Source organism: Salarias fasciatus, chromosome 10 (assembly GCF_902148845.1).
Source record: "Salarias fasciatus chromosome 10, fSalaFa1.1, whole genome shotgun sequence".
NCBI lineage: Eukaryota > Metazoa > Chordata > Actinopteri > Blenniiformes > Blenniidae > Salarias > Salarias fasciatus.
The window spans coordinates 6,174,654-6,199,251 of NC_043754.1; the positions used below are offsets into that span (position 1 = coordinate 6,174,654).

The following is a 24,598-nucleotide window of genomic DNA, read 5'->3' on the forward strand; positions in this document are numbered from 1 at the left end:
AGTAGCAACAGCAGGTGCAGTAATGTGTCAGTGGACTTAATGCTGATCTATTCGGCTCCGAACTTCACTCATCAGCGATCTGACCCACTGACGGAAAACCTACCAAACAAGTTTGGATGAATTGTAGGTTTTATCTCTCAATCTGAGAGGTAAAAACTCTGATTGTAGGTTAACTTGTGAGCCGCTTCTAGCATGCGTGTCCTCTGAAATGAGGCTGCACTTTTACCAGCGTGGGCCAATGTTTCAAGTAAGCCTGATTTTCTGTCATCTGCCGTAATCCCCCATCTGCCCCGCTGCATATCTCTTTTAGCATGCGCTCGCGGGTTCTCCTCTGCGTGACTCAGCAGTGCATGCTAATGCTGAATGAGGTAACGTTGTCTCTAAGCAACTCTGTTGTCCTCACTACCAGCAACCATGGCCTCAGTTTGTGGTCTCCTCTGACTGCCATTAGTCAAAAGCAGTTTGAACTGTGAAGAAGTCATGTGAGTGTCAAGTAAATTGTCCTTCCTACCACATATTTTACCTTTTCATGGTCGGAAAAGAACATTTTATATATCGTGTGCGGAGCACAATGTTACAATTCAGTGTGTCATTTATAAAAGAGCTTCACGTTTTACTGCATCAGTTCCATTGAATTTTCACACCAATTGAATCATTTAGAAAGTCAATGATAAGGCTGCTAGTCCGGGGTTGTCAAATGTAAGGCTTGTCCGCAAGAGGCTCCAATCTGGCCCTTCAAACTGCCAAACCAAATTAAAAAGGAAAAAAAAAAAGTTTTCTTTGAAATTTTTACAAATGTAAGGGTACAGGGCACAACTCACCCTGAGACCAGAACGGAATATTTGAACCTCTGTTAGGAGCAGTTCACTTAATTTGACGCTATTGTTGGAGCCAGGATGTGGCTGCAATCAAATGTGTAAAACAGAGCGTTGACGGACAGGTTGGTATCTCGTGCTGTACATCGGCACTGGACAGACTCTCTCTGTCTCCGTCTGTGTCTCGGTCAGCTCGGCCTCTTGTGTGTCTGTTCATTCAGGCTCACCAACATGCACTCAGCGCTCACAAAGGTCCTTCTGTACAGCTTCTATGTGCTAATTGGACAGCTACACATGCACAGTTTCTTATGCGCCTCTTTTCTCTTCCTGTAGTATCACTTGGAATAGACAGAAACACACTGCTCATGTGTATGTGGTCCACAGTGTTGCCTCAAATGAACCTGCTTTTCAATAGTTTGTATGTTTTAAATAAGCCTTGTGTGATATAATGGCTTTCTGCACGGTGCTGCAGTGGTAAGCTCTCCTGGCTTATAGCGAGAAGTTCCAGGTTTGAGTCCTGGTTTTGTGAAAGTGAGAAAATGAATGAATGTTGTGTTGAAATTTCATCAAGGTCTGACATTTCTTTGCCATTTATCTTCTTCAATCAACAGAATTAACATTTCATTGGACATAAAGTGGGACCTGCTGTGTTCTGAACAGAGATGAATGTTGTTGTTTTGTTTCCTGCAGGTTCCTTTCCCAGTTCTTCAGGGGGAAGGGGTGGAATATCTTGGCCATGCCGATGAAGACATCATTGCCATTTCAAACTACAGGCTCCACATCAAATTCAAGGACTCGGTAATCAATGTGAGTGCACAGCCTGGACACTCAAAAAGCAAAACAACTTAATATTTTCACCTAAACCCAAATGGTGCGAGTATGTGCCCGATCACCGTCGCCGCTGCTGCTGAGCCACGCCACTGCAGGGGCCAATGGCAGGAGCAGGACGGAGTGTTCAGTTTGGGCACTGCTGGTTTTTTTTTTTTCCTTTGCCCATATAAAATTTATAAAGACATTACTGTGCCAACAAGACAAATAAACCAGCAAATATTTTGCGCGCGGTGCAGGGAAAGCAGTTTTTGTTGTATCCTAGTATAGAGCTGGCAGACGAATGTTTGTACTCGGATTGCACCACAGGAGCGGCGGGCCCTCTGATCCTTACATGGGGGAGGTTTAATGTGACATCCAGGCTTCTGAGTTCCGCCCCCCACTGGCACCGGTGTCCGCCATCACGCTCCTGCTGACGTCAAGCTCTACTCAAATACAAACGGGCCAATTGTTTGCATCCACTGGCAGTGAAATTCCTCCTTCTTCCCAAATCCCTGTCATCTTTTCCAGAAGGATTCTGGCTTCTGGAAACGATGAGGTTTTGAGAAGAAGGAGGCAGTGAGTGGCTGATCGCCACACTGTTGAAAACACCTCCTCACCTTGGTTGGCTTGGGCGCTGTGAAACGAGAGGAGCGGCTGACTTCCTGCCGCGCAGGCTCCTGCCTTGACCCCGGTAGCTCAGATGAACTGATTGGCAACGGGCCATCACCTCTCACCCACACCTCCCTTCACAACTCACCTACCTACTTCTGAGCTGTTTTGTTGCCCTTTGCTCGTGTCCATGTTTGTCTTTTCTCTCCATGATTTCCAGCTCGGTCATGTGCTGTAAGTAGCACTCAGCATGAGCCGCTAGTTGTACCTTTTCATCTTGCACCCTCTTTAGGTCTTTTTCTTTTCCTTTTTAACTCTTCATTTCCCTATGTGTCCTGAATTTCTTTTTGGTTAATATTTATTTTTCCATTTCCTCCTGTCTTGTGTCCTCCCTCCCTCCCTCCCTCCCTCCCTCCTCTCTCTGTATGTGCTCCATGGTGTCACTGTGTTTTAGACCTACCCAGGTGTGGACAATGAGATATCTGTGAGTACCATATGATGAAATGCCACCCTCTGCCACAGTCTAGACAGCTCATTCACCCAGATCATCTTCACTCAAGATCATAACGCACTGTGGACAGATTGTAATTTACATGCAGCTGGATGGGACGTTTTCTATAAAAAGCACGCCACAAAATGATGGTGCAAGTCTGACCTTGAGACTGCAAACTGTGAGTTTGCAGTATTTGCTGCCATGGCTTTAGGTTTATAATTTGCTATTTAAAAATAAGATGCTATTTTGTGAGTTTCTCCATCAGGGTGGAGGTCAGTTTTGTCAGTTTTTACAGCAACTTCATTGAAATGTTAGTTTCTGTACAGTGTGTCTGCGAAAAGTGTCAGAACAGACAACAAGCTGTTGTTGGGTAAAAAGACAAAGCTGGGCATACCAAAGAGGCATCCTGAAGCTGGGCTTCATGTGTCCAGCCTGGCGGCGGTCGGCGTGGACTAGGCCAGAGGGTGGTGACGTCCCTGCAGATGTACTGTGAGCTCCGACTGTGGGACACTGGGCTGACTGCCTGCGCCCTCTGTCTCCCCCTACAGGTGCCTCTCCGGCTAATCGAGAGCGTGGAGAGCAGAGATATGTTTCAACTGCACATTATCTGCAAAGACTCTAAAATTGTCAGGTGAGAATCACTCACACACACACGCACATGCACACAGAGCAGGGTGTGTGATGCTGCTGTTTAATCACAGTGAATGCAGCTCTGTGCTCAGACTCTCACATGAATTAATAACTGAAGTGAAACTGATTCTATCTCACTGGAACATAACACCTTTATCATATCTTCCTTCACCATAATTCAATATTTCAGAGCCAAGTTGAGTTTTTATAACTCTTATTGCGCTATTAAAATGATGTTGACATATTTGTTAATAATTTATATGATAACGTCAGCAGTTATCGGGACTGGGTCTTAAGTTTATTCATTTGTAATTGAATTGTTTTCCAGAGCTTTGGGAATAAAGTCCAGAGTTGTGAGATACCATTTTAATATTTTCCTGTAAAGTAGCAGTTTATTATTCCAACTTTATGGTTTACAGACAGGTACATGTATGTACATGTCTCGAATCCATCTCATGACAACACATTCAGCATATCAAATCGTATACACTTATGCTATTTATGCAAAATTTGGGCTGAATTTCAAATTAATAGAATTTTCCTTACATCTTACTTCCTTTGAAATGAAGATGTTAGTTTTTTTTCCCACCAGTTAAAATAAACATGTTCATATTATTCATTTTAGTCTCAGAATGTTTTCAGTCACATTTAATTCTGTGTTTTCTTATGTGATTCATAAACAACAATATAAAGGTGGCAGTAATGGGGGTTTCCAAGGAATTGAAGTCGCCGCTTGTTTTAATTAAGACTCGTCTGTAACATCTGGAAGGTTCAAACCCAGTGCACCATTCAGATCCTCAGTGGCAGCTGTGTCAGTAACGTCTTGGTTCCTCATCATTAGGCAGCCAAATTATTGCCCCCGTTTAAATGCTGGAAAATCCCCAAACAGATGATTTTTTTTTTTTTTTAATCTAAGTTTCCACTGCACAAAGTTGTGAGGAGGTTTGATTGTTGCATCCCTCTTCTCATTGGTTGCTCCCCAGATGCCACTTCTCCACCTTCAAGCAGTGCCAGGAGTGGGTGAAGCGTCTGAACCGGGCCATCGCTCACCCGTCCCGGCTGGAGGACCTCTTCGCCCTGGCCTATCATGCGTGGTGTCTGGGCGGCAGCGCCGACGACGAAGACCAGCACGTGCATCTCTGTCGTCCAGGTATGCGCACGAATATAACAACTTTGAAGTGTTCTCATTTAAGGACTTTATATAAATTCCTGGAAAACACATTTCTCATTTTTTGGATCCTGGAAGCTTACAGTCAAATTTTCTTATTGTGGACTGAATATTTGTAAAGAAAAATGTCCTTCAAATTCTTCTTCATTTGAGGGTTTGAGTTTTCATATCTGCTCTCGATGTGTTTCTGCAGGTGATCACGTGCGCCAAAGGATGGAAATGGAGGTGAAGAGGATGGGCTTTGACACTCAGAACGTCTGGAGAGTGTCCGACATCAACTGCAACTACAAGTACGCCTCAGATCCTTCACCGTAAATAGCCCCAGCTCCTCGGTCCCGACAGCTGTGCATGCTGCGTGCAGCACCGATCGTATGGATTCCTCTGTCTGTGAGGGCCACCGTGGCGAGTTAGAAAGTGAGTGTTGAGTGGCAGAGGTTCACGGAGACGTCCGAGAGCCGCGGCAGAGAAGATTACTCCAATCAGGCCGGACCAGAAACACACTGTCACCACGATGTCACCCAGCAGATTGTGTGAGGAACAGCTCGTGTGTGTTTTGGCACCTCTCAGTGCTGTATGTCAAAGCTCTGCTGGGAAACAGCACCTTTGATACTTTGTTGGATTACAGTCACTTTTTGGGAGATTCGGCTGAAGTTTCAGGTTTATGTCTTCTTGAGTGAAGATGGAAACTGTATTCCATTCAGTAGAAGAGATGTAATAGAAATGATCATGTAAAGTGGTTTTCTGGATTGCCCGACCGGATTGGAGCCTTTTGCAGGCTGTTTTTGGTTCACAGGCCTTTTGTTTGACCTTCTGGTGTGAAACATGCATGTAAAGGTTAAAAAGAAAAAGTGGTATAAAATCAGGTTTATATTCTTTTATAGGTTTAAGTTTATGGGATCAGTCTGCTGCTCTCACTTCATATCTGTAGAGCAAAAAGAGGAAATGCCGAGGTCGGTCAGTTCATGTCCACTCTAGGTTTGTTCTAGAAAACCTGCCAGTAAACCATCTCGTTTTACTGCGTTTGGCTCAGTTACTGTGAAAACAGTCCGTACTGAAGCTCTTTCTTAAATGGAAAATTAATTTCTCTTTGCCCATTTTATGCTTCATAAGCAGAGTTTTCACTCTTCCTGCTTTTGAAACAGACTCCAGACTGAATTGAACTCCAGACTCTAAGATGTCTCGGTCAAATCTCAACACACTGACATGATTTTGAGATTTAATGTGTCTGAATCCACGTCTTTGATTCGGCACGTAATAAGAATTTATGTAATAAAGTGTATGTTAGGAGCGTAAGTAAATATTCCAAATGCAAATGTCATTGCGTCAGTGTGTGTGCTCTGTAAACAAGGAAGCCAACACTGGATTTGACTTACATTTTGGCAAAGTTGCGCAAGTCTGATAAATGTAACGAAATATTGACTAGAAAGTTAAACAGTGATTACAGTAATACTGCAATCCACTGCTTTATTTCATGTTTTTTTGTTACATTCAGAATGGAGAAACCTGGAACTGCGTGTTCTTGTTCCTCCTTGTCTGATCTCTCAGGTCAACATTGCTCCAAAGTCTACTCCGAAACACCGTCGTGTGAATAACCCTGCAGCAGTCACTCAAGCAGAGACAATACACTCCATGAACGTGTGAATATGTTTACCTTCAGATCATTGCGTCTTTTCCTGTCCGGGCAAATAAAAGGTCAGTCTGCCTGGAAGGGCCAGGGAGAGCGCATCCTGCTGAGGGAGACAGACACACAGGACGACCGGCTAATTAAACAAGCTGCAGCCTGCTGAGGCCCATGACTCAGCACACTGTTTCACTTTCCCCCTCACACACACACACACACACAGCCACCTCTCCCTCCCTCCTCAGACAGTCACCAATACGAATTAAAGAGGGGACCAGAGACAGATGGAGTTGGGCGGCAGCGCCTCGATTTGTTCTCTGTCAGGAGCTGAGCGTGATCGATGCTGCGCTGACCCTGGAATCTAGAACATTCTGCACAGTGCGTGTATGCAGAAGCTCGCAGCGCTGCCGTTTTCAGAATGAAAGATGAGGCAGTGTGACAAACGGCTTTTCGTCTTTTTTTTAAAGATTTCGACCTCCTTTTCCTCCAATAGGTTGTGCTCCAGCTACCCTCAGAAGCTCCTGGTTCCAATATGGATCACAGACAAGGAGCTGGAGAGCGTGGCCTCCTTCAGGTCCTGGAAGAGGATCCCCGTGGTCGTCTACAGGTAACCTCAGCGATACACGGTCAGCGTTACACACACACACTCTGTTCCTCTGTTCATCGACTGCTTACCCTCGACCTGCAGACACCAGAGGAACGGTGCAGTGATCGCCCGTTGCAGCCAGCCGGAGATCAGCTGGTGGGGCTGGAGGAACACGGATGACGAGTATCTCGTAACGTCCATCGCGAGGGCCTGTCAGATGGACACCGGGGCCAAGGGCCCGCCGGCCGGACGGCAGCGTGGGGACGCGCACGACTCGTCAGACAGTGATTTTGGTAAAGCTATTATTCAGCTTTGTGAGAATAAATGTGAAGCTTTGCAGACGTAATGGTGCAACACTCCTAAGGTAGTAACTCTGGTCTACCTTACTGCAAACCACCATCACAGCTAAGAGAAGGGAAAACGCACGCAAACACTGTCCGCATCCTCAAACATGGCACACTTAATGACAATATGCATCTGATGCAGTCTGTCATTCTATAACCGCTCCTGTTTTTATAGGAAGCGCATGAATTATCCATCAGTGTTGCGTAATACTCAGCTTCACTCTTAAAGTAGGACAGCTGTCAGGGCAATTCACACAGAAAAAACACATTTACATATTTTTCAGACTCGATTTTGGTTTCAGTTCTTCACTTTTGGTAGCGTTCAGAGATGCTCCTGACCAGGCCGTCGGAAAGCTATCCACTCAATGAACACGATCACAGACACAAGTAGTCCGTGCACAACAAGAGGCCGAGGCAGTGAGTGGCAGCACGACGCCGCCTCAACGCTCAGGGAAGTGGTTCAGTTTGTCTCTGAGTAATTACTTGTCTTTCTCAGCTGGAGCTGCTGAGAGCAGGCCTCTCCGCTTGGGATTGTTACCAGTAGTAACACCACAGCAGTGTCATCAGAGCAGATATTGATTTTTTTAGTGGGTTACAGTTCCTTTCGTTTCTATTAACCCTGATCTTTTTTTTTTCCTTCCTCTCATCCATTGAAAAATCTGCGTTCTCTCATAACATAAATGCATCTTCTGGCCATCCTCGTGTCTGCAGACTCCTCTCTGACGGGCGCCTCCGGCTGCGACGACAACGCTGTGCCCCAGAAGCTGCTGATCCTCGACGCTCGCTCGTACACCGCTGCAGTGGCCAACCGAGCCAAGGGCGGAGGCTGTGAATGTGAAGGTGAGTGTCCTCCGGCATTCACGGAGGGCTCAACCTTCGGCGCAGAGTGTTTTTAACCGCCTTACGTCAGCTCATTGCTATCAAAACAGGAAGAGTGGATGGTGCAGTCATCATACTGATTGTCTGAGGGGCTGCAATGTGCAGCACTTTCCCTGTTTCAGTTGTAAAGAATCTCTTACTATTTATTAAATTTTTGGCTTTTTTACATTACTAGCCGCTGCATTCCAAGTGTTAAGGTGCACCATATCAGTATCGGATAGCTGTGGGTAAAAGTCGTTGTTGTTTCAATAAGATGATTTTAAATTAACTGAATTTTCTAACATTGACTGTAAAACGAGGGATGTGATTTAATTTGGAGGATCAAACCGATGAGGAGCAGATCTGGTTGACCAGAGTGCCACACGGTGCAGGTCCAACTAAATATATCAAGAAGCGTCCTCGGGTCATGTGGCGTGTCCACTGACCTCGATGCCGCGCTAAAAACATTGCACGATCCGCTTGTTGACAGCCTGTTTTATTGCCGCAGTCTGAAGCTGTTGCTGCTCTTTATAACTACTGCAGGTCACAGAGGGTTACAGACCGAGTTCATGCTGTGAAGCTTCCTCCAGCCGAAGGAAGTAACTCGCACGATTAGGAAATCCGCTTTTCTTTCAGAAGAACTTCAGAGTTCAGTCGGTGATTCTGCTCTCCAGTGATTACGCAGAAATGAGCCTCCGGTTTGAGTCGATTCTGCCAGCAGCATTGTAGGGAGCGTGAGCCAGGCCACAGAAAGGGTTTCACTGCTGTTAACTGTGGGAATAAAATGTTATTGATTCGCTTGGTGTGGTGGTGACGGCACATCATGCTCTAAAAATACTGATTCTCTATGCTTATTTGAATTTTTCTGAAAGACACTTAACTTTTAAGTCTTAATTTCATTCTTTCAAGATAATATTGACAAATAATATGCTGGATGTAAAATATACTGGCAGTTTTCTGTTTTTGTTATAAAATTGGAGTTGCACTGTTGCAGAAAGACAAATGTTCAGTGTTGCATGATGCTCCTGTGTCGTCCAGTGTGTGCTGACCCTAATCGGAGACGTCTCTTTGTTTAGAGTACTACCCCAAGTGTGAGGTAATGTTCATGGGAATGGCCAACATCCACGCCATCCGAAACAGCTTCCAGGCCCTCAGAACAGTCTGCAGCCAGATCCCGGATCCCGGAAAGTAAGTTGATCCGTTTGACCTTTCCCTCTGAGCTCCTCGGACCCCCCTCCCTCCCCCTCCCTCCCCCGTCTCTCTTTTCACCTCCCTGTAAAGCAACACCGCCCGGTGACGGGAACACCTCTCAGTCCGGCCCCTCTCCCGCCGGGCTGACCCGCTGTCTGTCCACAGTGCATACGTGTGTGTGACGGGCTTCCCTTTGTTCCTCTGTTTACGTGTCGGCTCTTTGTGTTTCACCTCTGCGACGGTTGTGGGTGTGTGCATGCGGAGTACAGAGGTTAGTTCATTGACAGTGATGTTATCTACAGCTGGTGCATTGATTGAGGGGTGTGATGACGCAGAGAGGCGTCTAGACATATATAGGTCGGTTAACTCTGTGTTATCCAAGCCGTTGCTTCCATAATATCATCCAGTAGTTTTCTAATCTACCCGCTTCTCGTCTCTCCAGCTGGCTCTCAGCCCTCGAGAGCACCCGCTGGCTCCAGCACCTGTCCGTCATGATGAAGTCTGCTGCGCTGGTGTGTTCGGCGGTGGAGAGGGAAGGCCGTCCCGTCCTGGTACACTGCTCGGACGGCTGGGATCGCACACCCCAGATTGTAGCCCTGGCCAAAATTATGCTGGACCCTTACTACAGAACTTTAGAGGTGGGCCTGCACACTTAAAATCTCTATCATTGACTTATTCCTGCCTACGTTTTCTAAGGAGTGCAGGGAAAATCATTTGTTCAATTCTAAAAATGTGTGTTTTCAAAACTTGTTCCTTCTTCTTCTTGTAACTTGTGGTTTCTGGTCTCATGAAGCTTTTCTCCTGGACTCCTGTGATCTGCAGGGTTTCCAGGTGCTCGTTGAGACCGAGTGGCTGGACTTCGGCCATAAGTTCGGGGACCGCTGCGGGCACCAGGAGAACGCCGACGACGTGAGCGAGCAGTGTCCCGTCTTCCTGCAGTGGCTGGACTGCGTCCACCAGCTGCTCAAGCAGTTCCCCTGCCTGTTCGAGTTCAACGAGTCCTTCCTGGTCAGAGCTTTACGAATTCACTCTGACCATGAGAGAGGTGTGACGTCTTTGGTTAAAAAGCCTGACTTGATGCGTTTTCTCGCCACGTCCAGGTCAAGCTGGTGCAGCACACGTATTCCTGTCTCTACGGGACGTTTCTGTGTAACAACGCTCGGGAGAGGGAGGCGAGGAACATCTACAAGCGAACCTGCTCGGTGTGGTCGCTGCTTCGCTCTGGAAACAAGAACTTCCAGAACTTCCTCTACATCCCCAGCCATGACATGGTACTGACCTCTGATCACTGCAGCGGGGATTCAGTTGTCCTTCTCTGAAGTGGTTTGTTTAACGAGGACGGCGTTGACCTCTCTGTCCTCCGTTTGAAGGTGCTGCACCCGGTCTGCCACACCAGAGCGCTCCAGCTGTGGACGGCCGTCTACCTACCCACCTCCTCCCCCTGCACCGCCGTGGACGACTCGGTGGAGCTCTACCATCCCCCGTCCATCACCGGCGACGAGCTCACCCCCCGCTCCCTGGACAGGTACCACGGTTTGATCCCCTAAACTCTTCAAACCACTTCAGCTTCTTATCTGTTTTTACAGGTACAGAGATTTTTATTTTTTTACATTTTCTTGCGCTTCTTGATTTCCCAGGCTTCCTAAGACTCGCTCCATGGACAACTTACTGTCGGCTTTTGAGAACGGGGCGCCTCTGACACGCACGTCCAGCGACCCCAACCTCAATAAGCACTGCCAGGACGGTCGCCCTGCACTGGAACCCTCGCCTGCCGCGGAAGAGGCCTCGGCAGACGTCTGTGACGAGTTCCTGCCGGCCTTACGTCAGAGTCCGGCCGAGACCTCGGAGGACCTGCCGCCCGCAGAGACGAGTGAAGACACACTGGAGGAGCCCTGTCTCACCACGCAGCCGCTGCCCTCCCCGCCCCTCCCCCCCATCCCTCTCTGTCAGGACGCCACAGCTGCTCACACTGCCTTTTCCACTCCGGTCCTCCAGCAAGCCTTGCCTCAGACCACGAGCCCCGCGCTCCCGCCGCCTCCCGCCGAGGCCGAGAGTCCCTGTCGGACCGCAGAAAGCACCACGTCACCTTCTCATAAATCGGAGCCATGTTTACCTCTCCCCTGCAAGAGCGGCCGGCCGCCGGCCGACTCGCCCTCCTCGCTGCTGAACGATTGCGTCGACGGTCCAGAAAGCGGCCGTCCCGAACACGTGAGCCTGCTGGCGCTGAAGCAGCTCACCCCTCCGCTGGAGGACTCCACCGAGACGCTCACCGACGAGGCCGAGCTTCCTCCAAACCCGCCCGGCGCAGACCTTCACCAGGATCCTTCAAGCGACGAAGAGAAGGCCGAAGCCCAGAAGGAGAAAGAGGAGGCAAGGACAGACGTGTCGAGAGGGAGGGAGCGCGACTGCAGCCAGCTCGCCGCTCGCCACTTGATCTCGCAGAGCCATTTCTCCGACCTGGCGCTGCTGAGCTCCCACTGGGAGAGCGTCCAGGGTCTGGTGCAGTCCGCCGGCGGCCGGCCTCAGCAGCCCGGCGTCTACCAGAGTCGGCGGCTCGCCGGTAAGCTCCTCCGCACGCAGGGCGTCGCGGCCGCCAGCGTGTCTCAGTGTTGTCGCCGGGAGGCGCTGTGTTGCCCCAGCAGCCCCGTGCAGCCCGCCTGGCTGTCGGGCGCCAGGAGCACGGGCTACCTCGGCCTGTACGGGCCCGCCGCCGCCGCCCTCAACGGTCACTCGCTGGCGTCGTTCTCCTCGCCCTCTGCCTCCAGCTCCCCTCCCCCGCCCCAGGCCCCCGCCTACCTCGACGACGACGGCCTGCCGGTGCCCCTGGACGCCGTGCAGCAGAGGCTGCGGCAGATCGAGGCGGGCTACAAGCAGGAGGTGGAGGTGCTGCGGCAGCAGGTGCGCCAGCTGCAGATGAGGCTGGAGAGCAAGCAGTACGGCACGCCGCCCTCCGAGCCCGACATCGACTACGAGGATGACATCGTGAGTGTCTCCCTCAGTAAACGGCGCCGTCGGGTCGTCTCGTTTGAGTCTGAATCACTGCTCTAAGTTTTCCCTCAACTCCTCTCCGCCTTCATGCAGACGTGTCTGCGGGAGTCGGACAACAGCAACGAGGAAGACTCCGTGTCCACCCACAGCGAGGACCGTCTGTCCGAGGGCAGCTGGGACCGAGTGGAGCGCAAGGACACCGAGGTCGGCATCTCCGAGCGTCCGCACGCTGGAAAACGTCCCGTCTGTCCTCTTCCCCTGTTTGACTGTGATGTCTGTGAGCAGGTGACCAGATGGGTGCCCGACCACATGGCCTCGCACTGCTTCAACTGTGACTGCGAGTTCTGGATCGCCAAGAGACGCCACCACTGCAGGTGAGCCGCTACGCTCTGCTTTCCTGTGGACGAACACCGTTCCAAACAAAACTGTCAAAATATTCTTTAAATTTAAAGTTCAAACCTTCTCGTGCAAGATACAGTGAAATACCAAAAATGCTATATTTTCTTGTGTTGTGATGCTTATTTAAAAGTTTCCCAAACGTGATGGATTTACTGTTTCCTTTAAAACGCCGTCTCTTTTGTTGGTTTGTGAAACGGCCAACGCAGCAGCCTGCAGCTAAATGGCACATTTTCCTTTTTTTTTCTAGGCCATAAAACAAGCTTTGCTCTCAGAATTAAAGACAACAAAGAATTATTTATATACTCCACTCGGAATAACATTCATCTTCAACTTAAAAAAAAAAAAAAAAAAGCAAAACTCTAAACTGCACCTCTGGGTTTGTAGTTGAACATCTGGATATGTGGGTGAATTAATGCAATTAAACAGTGAAATTCTGCAAAAGCTTCTTCTCCACTTCTCAACCCGTGAAACTCCCTGAACATCACCTGACTTTATAACTCGGATAAATACAGTTCTGCTGAAACTGCAGCCGTTTTGAGCTGTTGGCCATTTTCTGTCTGTCTGAGTCCCTGAGACATTTTGATTTACAGAGGAGGAAAGGAAGGAACCAGCAGAACCAGGCTGAGACCTGGAGACTTGCAGTGTGTTGAGAAGATTAGCACTGTAGAGGCGGGTGGTTAATGCTTTCAAAATTGCAGACTTTTTCAAAAGTTCATTCATTCTGATACAACAAGCCAGAATAAGGAAACAAACCCAGAGTCGCAGTTTTAATCTGAGACAAAGCATTAATGCTGCTAATGCAACAAATTACTATCATGGCCCAGAGGTTCAACTCTGTGAAAACATTTTCGATGACTAATTAATTAGCAGTTCATTGTATTTGTTTCCAGCAAGAAGCTGAAACAAAAAATGAGTTGCATAACTTAACGAATCATCCATAGCAGGATTCACAGTGTAAATTGAATTCTTTTAAATTATTTAATAATAACTGTGTTGAAGGTCCAGCCGTGCTCGGCGTGTGTCAGGAGTCGCCGATCTCCAATGAATCTTCTGAATATTTCTGTTTTCTGCTCCCAGGAATTGTGGAAACGTGTTCTGTAAAGACTGCTGCCATCTGAAGCTGCCCATCCCGGACCAGCAGCTGTACGACCCCGTGCTGGTGTGCGTCACCTGCCACGACCTGCTGCTGGAGTCGCGCACCCGCGAGATCCGCAGCCAGCAGCTGAAGAAGGCCATCGCCACAGCCTCCAGTTGAGAGAAGCGCCCCGTAGCGTCGGCCCGCCTCGGCTCCGTCCGAGCCGCTGTGACCCCCGACCTGCTGTTGGTTTTCCCTGCAGAGAGCGAGAGAGGGGAGGGGGGTGAGGAGGAATTGTTACGTTTTGGAGGGGAGGTGAGAGGAAGGCAGGTCGGCCGGTGGGAGAGGGAGCGACTCCCTCCAACTCCAGACATTTTTCAAGGCTTGGAGGGCCGCAGCGTCCCCGCCGCCGCCGCCGCCGCCTCCGTACGGCTCCGTCCCGCCCGAGACACATGTCCAACCCGCCGCCACACCCGCACCCTCCCGACAGCACTACAGAGGACAATCACTCACCCTTCCACGTGTCGGGGACTCCGAAGCCTGTACCTGTTCAACTGGAGGCTTTCCACTTTAAAAAGAAAAGAATTGCTGCTACAGTATTTAAAAGTCTAATTTTGTATTCTTATTTTGTGCACTACTAGCTGTTGTGTGTTTGAGGGAATCTGAGACCAAACTTGAGCAAAAGGGAGAAATCTGCTGTTTACTTTGTCATTGCATCATGTTTTCTCGGAGCCTGAATGTAACAGTTGATGGGTAACTGGACGGCGTTTCTGTTCATGTACATTTGGTGGCTCGTATGTGTTCATTGCTGCAATGTGCTCTCAAACTTGTGTATATGCCCGGTCTGTGGTTCTGTCTTTTATCAGTGCTTCTCTTCCGCGGCGCGGCCTCGTGGCAGCGGGAGGCCCTCTGCAGGGGGGGCCCCCGGGCGCCGGCGGGCTGATGCAACGCCGCCTTGTTTGTTTTGTGCGATGTGTGCTCGCTGTGTCAAGAGGAAGCAGACGGAGCGAGGCTGGGAGACGGCAGGTTTCTGGAAAGTCACGTCTGGTGCGAGTTTGAAGTTGCTGGAAGACCGAGGGGGGGTGGGGGTAGGGGGGGCGCGTACCGAGGGTTCCTGTGATTGAATTAGTGTCCGCATTAAACTTGACGTCCATCTGACTGATGACTCGTCTTCGTGTGGCGAGCCGGCAGGACACGCCGCTGACGGGAAGAGACTGAACCAGGTGTCTGGAGTCGTTCTGTTCGGGGAGTTTGGCCACAGCCCCCCCTCTTTATAAAATGTGTTTGTGTCTACTGGTCGTTCCTTGAGACAATAGTGCCATATTTTATTTCGTCTATTTTTAAAGCCTTTTTGTTTCTTACCGATGGCAGCAGGTTTCTAATTGGCCTCCTCTGTATTTACTAATGGTACAGGTAGTTAGCTGCTTAATAACACTGAGGCAACTAAAGATGGTGGAGTTGGCTAACGAGGCTAACCACGTCACTATACGATGGGATATCACTGAATTAGTTAATCTCTGTGGTTACCCGTTCTTAATAATTGGGATATGTTTGCACGGTGGTTATGAAGACAAAAATCCTTTAAAGAGGAGCTCAGATATGTAACATATTAGTTATCTGATCTGTAGTGGTGGCTAAAAATTGGCACTAAATGAATAATTGTTGTAAAGAAATGCACTGTAAAACTTAAATCCCATGGGTTAAATAAAGATTATATCAAGAGTCTTGGTTTGCTTTGGGTTTTTTCTTACTGCATCACTGTGTCTCTTTGACCTCCACTGCTGGTCAAAACAAAGTTTCACCGCCAGGAGGAGCCAAACACCAACATTTCACCTCGATGCGCCTCCTGACAGCAGTGACGGAGCATTACTTTACTGAGTCGCGTTCTGGTTGATGCATTATCTCAAATATCTGCATTATGTTCAGTCCGAGATGAGAGTGAGCCACAAAGATCCACGTCTCAGCATGATTCCCTCATGCACCTGCCGAAGATCATGTATTTCCTAAAACGGTTCACTTTGCTGTCAAAACTGAAGTTGTCTCTCAAATGATCAGTGCCCTCAAAATGATTTTTTCCTTGATTATGTGGCACTGCAAATCAGGGTCTGTTTTGTCATTAAGGCAGAGAAACATTGAAATATCCTCATCTACCTCTCTGTCTGAGCCCATGTCCTTCATTGATAATGGTTCATGTGCCAGTTTTATCATTTACTTAACAGAATGAATATTGTATATAAAACTGAAAAAGAAAAAGGATTTTATAATAAGATAAACTTCACACATTTCACTCATACTGCCAAGGAACTATTTTAATTCACACTCAAAGTAACTTCCATGCATCATAATACAACATACTGTGATATAAACACATCAGATTCAAGCCGATGGAGGAAAACTGTAAATCATGTGATGAGTAACATCATTTAAAGTCTGCACAGGTATCAGCTGCTCTGATAAGCAGCTGGTGATTAAAGCTCTCACTTTGTATCACTTTTTGTCCTCCTGAAGAATGATTGCTTTTAAAAAGTGCTGAAGAATATGAAGAACGATACTGCAATGTAAAATTCAAGATATTTATTTTATTTAAAAAGACATGACTTTGTATTTTCCAGGAGTGTTTTTCCTACATTTGTCCACCAGATGGGGAAAATCACAAAGAGGAGCTTTTGACATGATCAGCATGTTCAGCCAGTCAGATCATACAGTCTTTATTTCACTCTCATGGATTTCTTCATTTCTCCACTAAATGCATATTAACGCCCGTCGTTAGTGGGGAGAAAGTGTTGTTAATTTACTAGGAGCAGCTATACACGTGAACTTCATTCAGGAGATGAAGGTGAATTCATTCATTGGATGATTTTATGTGTCATGAACGTCTCCACGTGCGCACAGGTTTAGAAAACAAGCTCCGATCCCGGGCAGGTCACTGGTGAAATGTTTCAAGAGGAGCCACTAATTCATGTTTTTTAGGTGGGATTTCTTCCATTGTGTTTCATTGTACTCACTCAGCTTGATCAATAATTCAGAATGAAGGGTTTTTTTTTTTTTTTTTTTTTTTTTTTTTTTTTTTTTTTTTCTACTGGGTGAATGAAAATGAAGGTGACAGCTCAAACTTTCCAGTGAAAAAGTGAAAAAGCAGTCGTGGAAAGTACATCAGCAGTGATATTTTCACAGTATTATTATTCACATTGCAGCATTTCCCCTAATATATCTATGGGTTCCTTTCAGATTGAGGCATATTGATTCATTTATGATGCATTAATATAAATGAACTGCTCTGGGCTATAAATGAGCAGTTCACACTGTTTAAATGCACGAAGCAAAACTACCTAATCATACATCAATGGTAGGATATTTTAATCACCGTCTCAGAGGAGGGCTTTGTACATGGTGAGTGTTTTTACTTGAATAATTTTTTATCATTTAATGATCCAAATCTCCTGCATGTTTTGTCTTTGCCAAATACTGATTTATGGTTGAATGCCTGATTTTTTTTTAACCTATAGATCTTGTTCTACCGTTTTTGTGCTAATTACAGTCTTTAAACCCGTAATCTGTGGTGTTCTATTTTGTTTATACTAATAAAAATTTGTGGTTTATTGGAATAAGTGATACTTTTTCACTGAATCTATTTATTTTCATCCTTTTTTCTTCTAAACAATTAGAGGAAAATCTGGCAAATGCATCCTCCTGAACCCCAGATTGTGCTCCACACACTTTGGGAAGAGAGAGAGAAACGATTCAGTACCTGCGTAAGTAATTTGGAATAAATTTGAATATTTCTAACCCAACATGCGTAAAAGATCAGAGGAAAATCTTTGTCCTCTGGTTCTAAATCTGTAAATCTGCAGCCCGTGCAGCTACCTGTGGAGCGGTCTCACACCTCCATCTGATTTCCTCCCACCTTCACAGCTCGGATCTGATTCAATCAGCAGCCATGACACTAATGACTGCGCCGCTCCGCGCGCGGCTCCGGCGCGTCAGGAGCGCACCGACAGGCCGCTTCTCATCCGAGCTCTCATCACACGCGCACAGCTTTATTAAGAGGCGATGCCCGAAGGGGGAGGGGCCACACTTTCTTTCCCGTTGGAGTATGGTGATAGATAAGTATAAGACCCCCCGCGAGAATGCGATCACATTGGAAAAAAACAAGGCATTGTGTGGCTTTCTCTCGCTCCAGCCCGGAACGCACCGACATGCAGCGGCTCATCCTGCCCGTTCTCCTGGCATCCTTCTGGACAACCTGCTCAGGATCCGGAGGTAAGTCTGCCTCCATGTGCAGCACTTCAATCGGATTTATCCACATCATGTTTAGATTTAGAGAAAATGTCCAATAAAAAGGAGAAGTGTCTGTTGGTTTGAAGACATTGGGTATTGATCCATAGAAACGCAAAATTTCAGCCTGTTTTTAACTAAAATTGGTGAATTTACTTTGTCTTATTTTCACCTGAAAAATAAATATGAAACGAAATCAACGAAATCTGTAATGAAAGAGCTGCTTCTGCAGAGGCTAATCTTTGAATCATTCTCCAGCCTCCGTCTCGTTATTCAGTTATAAAGTTGACATGAGCTTTAATTCGTCACATCTAAGAGGACTTAAATGTTTTTAAATAAACAGAAATGAAAAACGATCTGCAGACAGAGAAGCCCCCTGCCTCCCCCTCCTCCTCCTCCTCCTCCCCCTCCACCTGCCCGCTCCGTCACGCACGGGAGGCACCTGGAAAATGTGTCCGCCGGGCTCGCGCGCGCTCCCCGCTCAAGGGCGTGAGAAGACACCGCGATCCCGCATCAGCTGAGAGAGAGCGGGCAGAGCCGAGATTCCCCCGGAGCCTCTGCGGTCCGGACCCCCTGCGCCCTCCCTCCCGCCCTCCCTCCGGTGCACCTGCTCGGATGCGCGCCGAGACCAGCCAATCACAGGCGTTTGCGTCCTCGTTGCAGCAGGGAGGCGCGTCACGCGCGCGCTGCTCTCTATCCGTCTCCAAATCCACATGCTGGATGGATGAGAGGCGATAAATGAGCAGATGAAGCCCCGGGGTTTGGCGCCGTGCAGGACTCGAGTGGAGTGAATGAGATGCGACTATTGAGCGAGACGATCAGGGTTTTCAGTCAGCAGGCGGTTTGCTTCTGTTACAAGTGGAAGGAAACGGCCGAGCGCTCCCGTTTTATGCTTTTGACGACTCAAAGTGTCCAATTAGGTTGCTAAAGAGACATCTGCTCATTAAAATGTGCAGAGCAGGAGGTGGTTTATGGATTCACTGGTTTGATCGCAGCCCATATGTTCATTTTCAAGTATTTCTGTGACGCTCCTTTTTGCCACTGTCGCATCGAGGAGGCAGATCTTTAACACCCACCAGTTATTTTTAGATGAATAATTCAATGCTAAGTATCTACAGGCTTTCCTTCCAGTTCCCAAAGTTTCAGAGATGATTTCACTGCAGAGACCCCCCCGGGAGCGCGCACGGGGCTCCGGCTTCATTTGGTCCCAGGAGAGCGCGCGTGCGTTGAGGACGGGAAACCCGCACGGTCCAATCTTACTCCCAACCTGCCGCTCCACTCGCAAACTTCCTTCTTCTCGTCTTGTCTTTTCTTTTCTTCTCTGTCGGTGAAACGCAGCAGTGCGCTGCGCTCCGTTCATGTCGCGGCGCGCGCAACACAATGGCATGAAAAGCTCCGTCCCCCTCCGCGCGCCCTCAGACGCGGCCGACGTGCCTGCTGATGGGACGTATTTGTCCCCCCCCCCCCCCCCCCCCCCCCCTCCGCCTTTTGTTTGCCCCACTGACAGCTTCCTCGGTCCGCTCTCAGATCTGTAGAAACTCACGCGCATTGTCACGCGAAAGATCAAAGGCGAGCGCTGATTGGCGGAGAGTTCTGCGGACAGAGCTGTGATTGGCTCCTCTCGGGCCCAGAATAACAGATACACTTCTAGCATTCCTGTAGACTCTAACTGAACCAAGATCAGCACATTATATAGAGCTTAATATATTTTTCATACAAATTCACAAATGCAGAAAGACACACTTTGGAAAGTTCAAATGCATCTGAAATGGAATTAAATTAAAATAAGGTCAGATAATTAAGATTTGATAAGATAAGTTATACCTTTATGTCACAGTGGAGAAATTTACTGCTGACAGAGATAAAGGAAAACTAAAAGGAAAAAATGACATTAAAACTGCCAGAGTAATGATTTAAAAAGCACACACATCTGAAAAGAATAGTGCAAGCACAAATATGATAATAAAGTAGAAGTGTGCTGAAGTAAATGTGAGTTGGATGACAGTTCTGGGAATCATGCATGTTTAGCTCTTGTATTTTTGGACTTTTCAACTCCACCGCTGTAGAATGTACAGAACGCAGCTTCCTTTCCAGCTGTGCCAGTCCCACATGCTGTGCGCTCTGTTATATTAAACCTCCATGACATCCTTGGTGCTGGGCTCTGAACTGTGCACATATTTGTGAATGCAGTAATATGTGTTGGTTTCAGATCTGCTCCTAGTCCCAGGCTACAGAACAAGTCTTCAGATTTACTCCAGAAGGACTCACATGTTTTCACTATGCACCATTTTCATAACTAAATATAACTGAACATTTGACAACGAGCCTCGTTTTCTCCTTTAAGTGCATGTTGTTAAAGTACCGCTCATAATAAGTCACAAAAAGGTTTCGTTCTTATGAGTTGGTGTCACGTTCAGAGAGGTCCTGACTGACATCTGCCCAGCTGTGAAGCTGAAAATATCCCCATTCGTGGTTCTCACTTGAGCTGTCAGGCTTTGAAGGCGAAAGTGAGTCAAGGTTTCAAATGAATCATAATCCTTTAATGCGCTCAGGCTCGAACCGTGGAGAGTAATTAGAAGTTTCTGAGTTCCTCTCCTCTGCAGCAGGAGTCGGAGGCGATGAGAAAGACGTCTAGTAGGACAGAAGTCTTTAATCCGGAGAGTGATGGCACCACAGATCAACATCTGAGCCTCTCCAAATGTTCGCCCCGCTCTCTGTTTATTTTCCGTCTCCATTATCATGCAGGAGCAGGAGGAAAAGCGTTACCAACATGACACAGAAAGCCAAGCGTTGACTTCCTTCACAAACATAGGGAGACGTCCTCATGCAGTTGTGATAACAGAGCAGGACACCCTCCCCACAGTTTTTCAATGGCATGTGTGTTTTTCATAAATATTTGATTTGTTAGATAGCTGCAGATATTTGTCTCCGAGTAAAGGCTGGAAACATGCAAACCAATTGTGAAATATTAATAAACCCGCGGACAAACATGTGAGAACGGGACCGTACCGACGCTGAAGATCGGATCCGTGTTTATTCAGACAGCACGAAAGATAAAGCTCAAACTTTTTGTGAATAGGAAGACAATTTCCTGTGTTTTTTGGGCAGTTTTGTGTAACAATCGACTGTTTATTTTAATGGGATTGAAATAGATGACTAACAAAATGAACAAGTTTGTAAATGTATAAATATATATTCACATAAGGCCTTGTTAGACACCAACCAGCGTCAATGGAAAGTCTAAACATCCGATTCTGCTCTCACAAGACCTCTCAAGTGTCTCTGGTATCAAAGGTTTGTGTCCTGAACGTTTTACGTTGAGTGTGTGTGTGTGTGTGTGTGTGCAGGCAGCACATCAGTCCAACTCTTCTGTGTCTTTCAGACTGGTGCTATCATTCCCAGTTCACCTGCAACCATCAGTGCAACGGTGAGTTAAAGTCAGATGAAATGTGAATATTTTACACCATCCGAAGGGCTGCTCCAGTGTTCTCACTTCAGAGTTATTGACAAACCTCCACTCCAGACATCCAGAGAGATAGAACTGCATTCTCTGTTGCATTTGGTAGTGTGTCAGTACTTCATGCATTCCGGCTGCTCACCGAGAAACATGAGGATCATCGATTTTAATGAGTCCAACTCACTTAATCCTCACACTCCTCTTGTTTTAGTGCCAGAAAAATGGAACCTTGCCGACCAAGTCTGCGCGGGAGAATTCCAGTCGCCCATCAACATCGTGACCAGAAAGACGCTGAAAGATGAGCGTCTGACTCCGTTACAGTTCAAGAACTACCAGCAGACCTTCAGCGGCACCATCGAAAACAACGGACACTCGGGTGAGCCTCTCGCCGGGCGTCAGGCAGCCGCCCCGGCTCCCAGGCTGCGTTCTGAGCTCTCCGTGTCTGATGTGTCCACTGCAGTCGTGGTCCAGGTTCCTCAGAACTCCACCATCTCGGGCGGAGGTCTGCCCGTCACCTACAAGGCGGTGCAGTTCCACCTGCACTGGGGCAAAGACGGAGGGCCGGGATCCGAGCACACCGTCGACGGGGAGCGATATCCCATGGAGGTGAGTCAACTCTCTCAGCTCAGAGCTGTTTGCATGTTCCCCCTCTCTCTCTCTCTCTCTCTCTCTCTCTCTCTCTCTCTCTCTCTCTCTCTCTCTCTCTCTCTCTCTCTCTCTCTCGCTCTGCATTTGTGACCAGCCGTCAGGTATTATCAGCATTAATCAGCCGCCGTGCCGGGTTGGATGAGGCTGTTTAGACTTTTGGAATAAGTTACAACTTGAACCACAAAAGAGACAAACACTCCCCTGCTGCTTGCTTGTCTAATCAGTTTCCACACACACAGCTCGATGTAATGTCTGACTCTCAGCCCTGATTTCCCCCCGACAGCTGCACATCGTTCACATGAAGAGCCATTACGAAGATCTGCCCACGGCGCTGAGGGACCGAGAAGGAGTCGCCGTTCTTGGATTTTTCTATGAGGTAACCCGTCAACACCTGCAACGTTGCTTCAGACCGCAGTTGCAGATATAAACCGTGATTTATTTCTTCTTCTCTAGAAATCCAACAGTGCAAACAGAAAATATGACTACATCATTAACGCTCTACGCAAAGTCAAGGCTACAAGTACGTATCGGAGTTCGGCACAGCCTGAGAAATCGTTCATCGGCTCGCCGCTGACCTTTTCTGTTTTTGTGATGTTGGTGGTTTCAGAAGGAAACACCTCCCTTCAGCCCATATCCCTGGCTCAGCTGATCCCGTCCGAGCAGAACATGACCTCTTACTACCGTTACAAAGGCTCTCTGACCACGCCGGGCTGCGCAGAGTCTGTGGTGTGGACAGTGTTCGAGAACCCCATTCCCCTGAGCCTGGAACAGGTCAGTGTGTCAGAAAACCCCTAATAATATTCTCCCGTTTTATTTGTTTACATGACTGTATAGCAGGGGCAGTGGTTCGCTCTCTCACCTCACAGTGAGGATATTCCCAGCTGGAGTCCGGGTTTTGGGCCTGGGCTTCTCTGGACAAAGCTTTAAAGTCCTTCCAGTGTGTGCATGGGGTCTTTTTTCTGCGAGTGCAGACTATAAACAAGCATTTGAGGCTCACTTTTTCGCTGCCCATTGAGTCCTCTTCACAGCCAGCTGCTGTAAAGCTGTGTGAAAAACGGATGGAGGGATGATTCAGTGGTTTGAATCACCGTTGATTGGATTTACTTGGTGGTTTGGCCAGATTGGTGTGTCTTGCAGGCTGGTTTTGGCCCATGGGCCTTATGTTTGACACTTATTGTCCAGATGTTCCCTGAGCATGACCCTTGACCTCCATGTGGGTTGAGGCCGAGGCTCAGTTGCATCATAAAAAAAAAAAACACTGGATTTGCCGATACTTTCAAACTTTCAAACTTCTCTGTCCTCTTCTTTCAGCTGCAGGCCTTTTCTGAGCTCCAGTTCGGCGACGGGAAGCCGATGACGGAGAACTTCCGGCCGGTGCAGCCCCTCAACGGCCGACAGGTGTTCCGCTCGGGCGGCGCGGCGGTCCTGGCCAGCTCCGCCCTCCTCCTGGCCGCCACGGCCGCCGCGCTGGGACTGTCCCGGCCCAACTAGAGCGAGGCGTCCCGCGCCGCACTGCGACATCCGTGTCCGGCCTCAGCCGAGCCCCCCCCCCGGTTCGTACCGTCTCCACCAACGCGGCCGGGACCACGTCGTAGTGCGAGCACGACTCACCCGGTGTTCCTCCCTTATGACGCAGATGACGAAGGCGTTCGAGGGACGCCTTATGAGCGGAGCTGTAAGGGTTCGATCGGCTTCGTTCGTGCATGTGTAGTGAAGCAGTAGGTCTCATTTCAGCGTTATGAATGTGCCATAGACGCAGGTTTCCAAGCACACAGGGTGGCGGCCGAAGTCGGCACCAGATTCCCTTCGTCACGCCAAGATTTTTCCCAGCGTCATTCCAGAATACGACACACACACACACACACACACACACACACACACACACACACACACACACACACACACACAAAATACTCATCACACATCCTCGTAAATCTCAGACCTCATCCACCTTGTCCAATGTCAGGTAAATTTAGTCTGCTAATGTCAGAGTGAGTTGCCGACGGTTTATTCCCCCCCCGCCCCCGGAGTGCCAGCGTCCCCCCCCTGACCTGGCACGTGATGTGTTGTTCTTAATGGGGCATGTGAACTGCATGGAGCTATAAATAGCATCACTGAGTCATAAAAACAAGCTCCATTTCAAGCCAGCGGTCAAAAGAGTCAGCAGTTTGACTTTTTTTTTTTTTTTTTTTTTTTAATTTCAAAGTCCAGGAGCACAGAAGCACAGACACACAGTCAGCAAGAGGTCAAGAGGGAGGAGGTGTAAAGATTCAGCTTTCTTTACATTTAAGCCCCAGAATCAACTCCGTGATGCACAAACTGAGAGCAGAGCTGCTCTCTGAGAGGAAGCGAACACCTGAGGCAGAGGTGTGGAGATGCTGGCGGAGGGTCACAAACGGAGGAAGGGCAAACACAAAGCAGCACCGACCGGCTCCATCATCTCCGCGCTTCTCATATCTGAACTGCATGAATACGCATGTCTTGATGTTTCCAGATGTTAAGAATGAGCTGCGCGCGCAGCAAAGCAGCATACACACACATACACACACACACACACACACACACACAGTGCTTGCCAAATTCATACCCACGTCACTCACTGCGTGTCCCTAGTTCTGACCCATGAAGTTG

General features: G+C 48.1%; 2 protein-coding genes across 7 annotated transcripts in view; both read left to right on the top strand.

The window, feature by feature from the left end:
• The window catches only part of mtmr4 (myotubularin related protein 4), a 37,241-nt gene extending 21,929 nt beyond the window's left edge, over nt 1-15,312 (top strand). For 3 of the 6 annotated variants that reach the window (XM_030100657.1, XM_030100658.1, XM_030100656.1), the window contains exons 4-20: nt 1,506-1,622; nt 2,689-2,718; nt 3,276-3,358; nt 4,341-4,507; nt 4,719-4,815; nt 6,640-6,753; nt 6,835-7,025; nt 7,788-7,916; nt 9,011-9,122; nt 9,568-9,763; nt 9,948-10,133; nt 10,226-10,396; nt 10,496-10,650; nt 10,763-12,107; nt 12,207-12,317; nt 12,399-12,487; nt 13,590-13,767. In XM_030100657.1, coding sequence (XP_029956517.1) covers nt 1,506-1,622; nt 2,689-2,718; nt 3,276-3,358; nt 4,341-4,507; nt 4,719-4,815; nt 6,640-6,753; nt 6,835-7,025; nt 7,788-7,916; nt 9,011-9,122; nt 9,568-9,763; nt 9,948-10,133; nt 10,226-10,396; nt 10,496-10,650; nt 10,763-12,107; nt 12,207-12,317; nt 12,399-12,487; nt 13,590-13,767 — 3,471 coding nt within the window. Of the gene's footprint in view, nt 1-1,505; nt 1,623-2,688; nt 2,719-3,275; nt 3,359-4,340; nt 4,508-4,718; nt 4,816-6,639; nt 6,754-6,834; nt 7,026-7,787; nt 7,917-9,010; nt 9,123-9,567; nt 9,764-9,947; nt 10,134-10,225; nt 10,397-10,495; nt 10,651-10,762; nt 12,108-12,206; nt 12,318-12,398; nt 12,488-13,589 lie in introns of all 6 variants that reach the window. The other 3 variants (XM_030100659.1, XM_030100655.1, XM_030100654.1) reach the window with 2 other exon arrangements.
• Nucleotides 15,313-17,562: 2,250 nt separating this feature from the next.
• On the top strand, nt 17,563-23,458 carry ca4a (carbonic anhydrase IV a). The gene is made up of 8 exons (XM_030100768.1): nt 17,563-17,847; nt 21,245-21,289; nt 21,531-21,695; nt 21,780-21,925; nt 22,251-22,343; nt 22,421-22,487; nt 22,575-22,738; nt 23,279-23,458. The coding sequence occupies exons 1-8, from the start codon at nt 17,715-17,717 to the stop codon at nt 23,456-23,458; spliced, it is 993 nt and encodes a 330-aa protein (XP_029956628.1). The 5' UTR covers nt 17,563-17,714.
• Nucleotides 23,459-24,598: the final 1,140 nt, after the last annotated feature.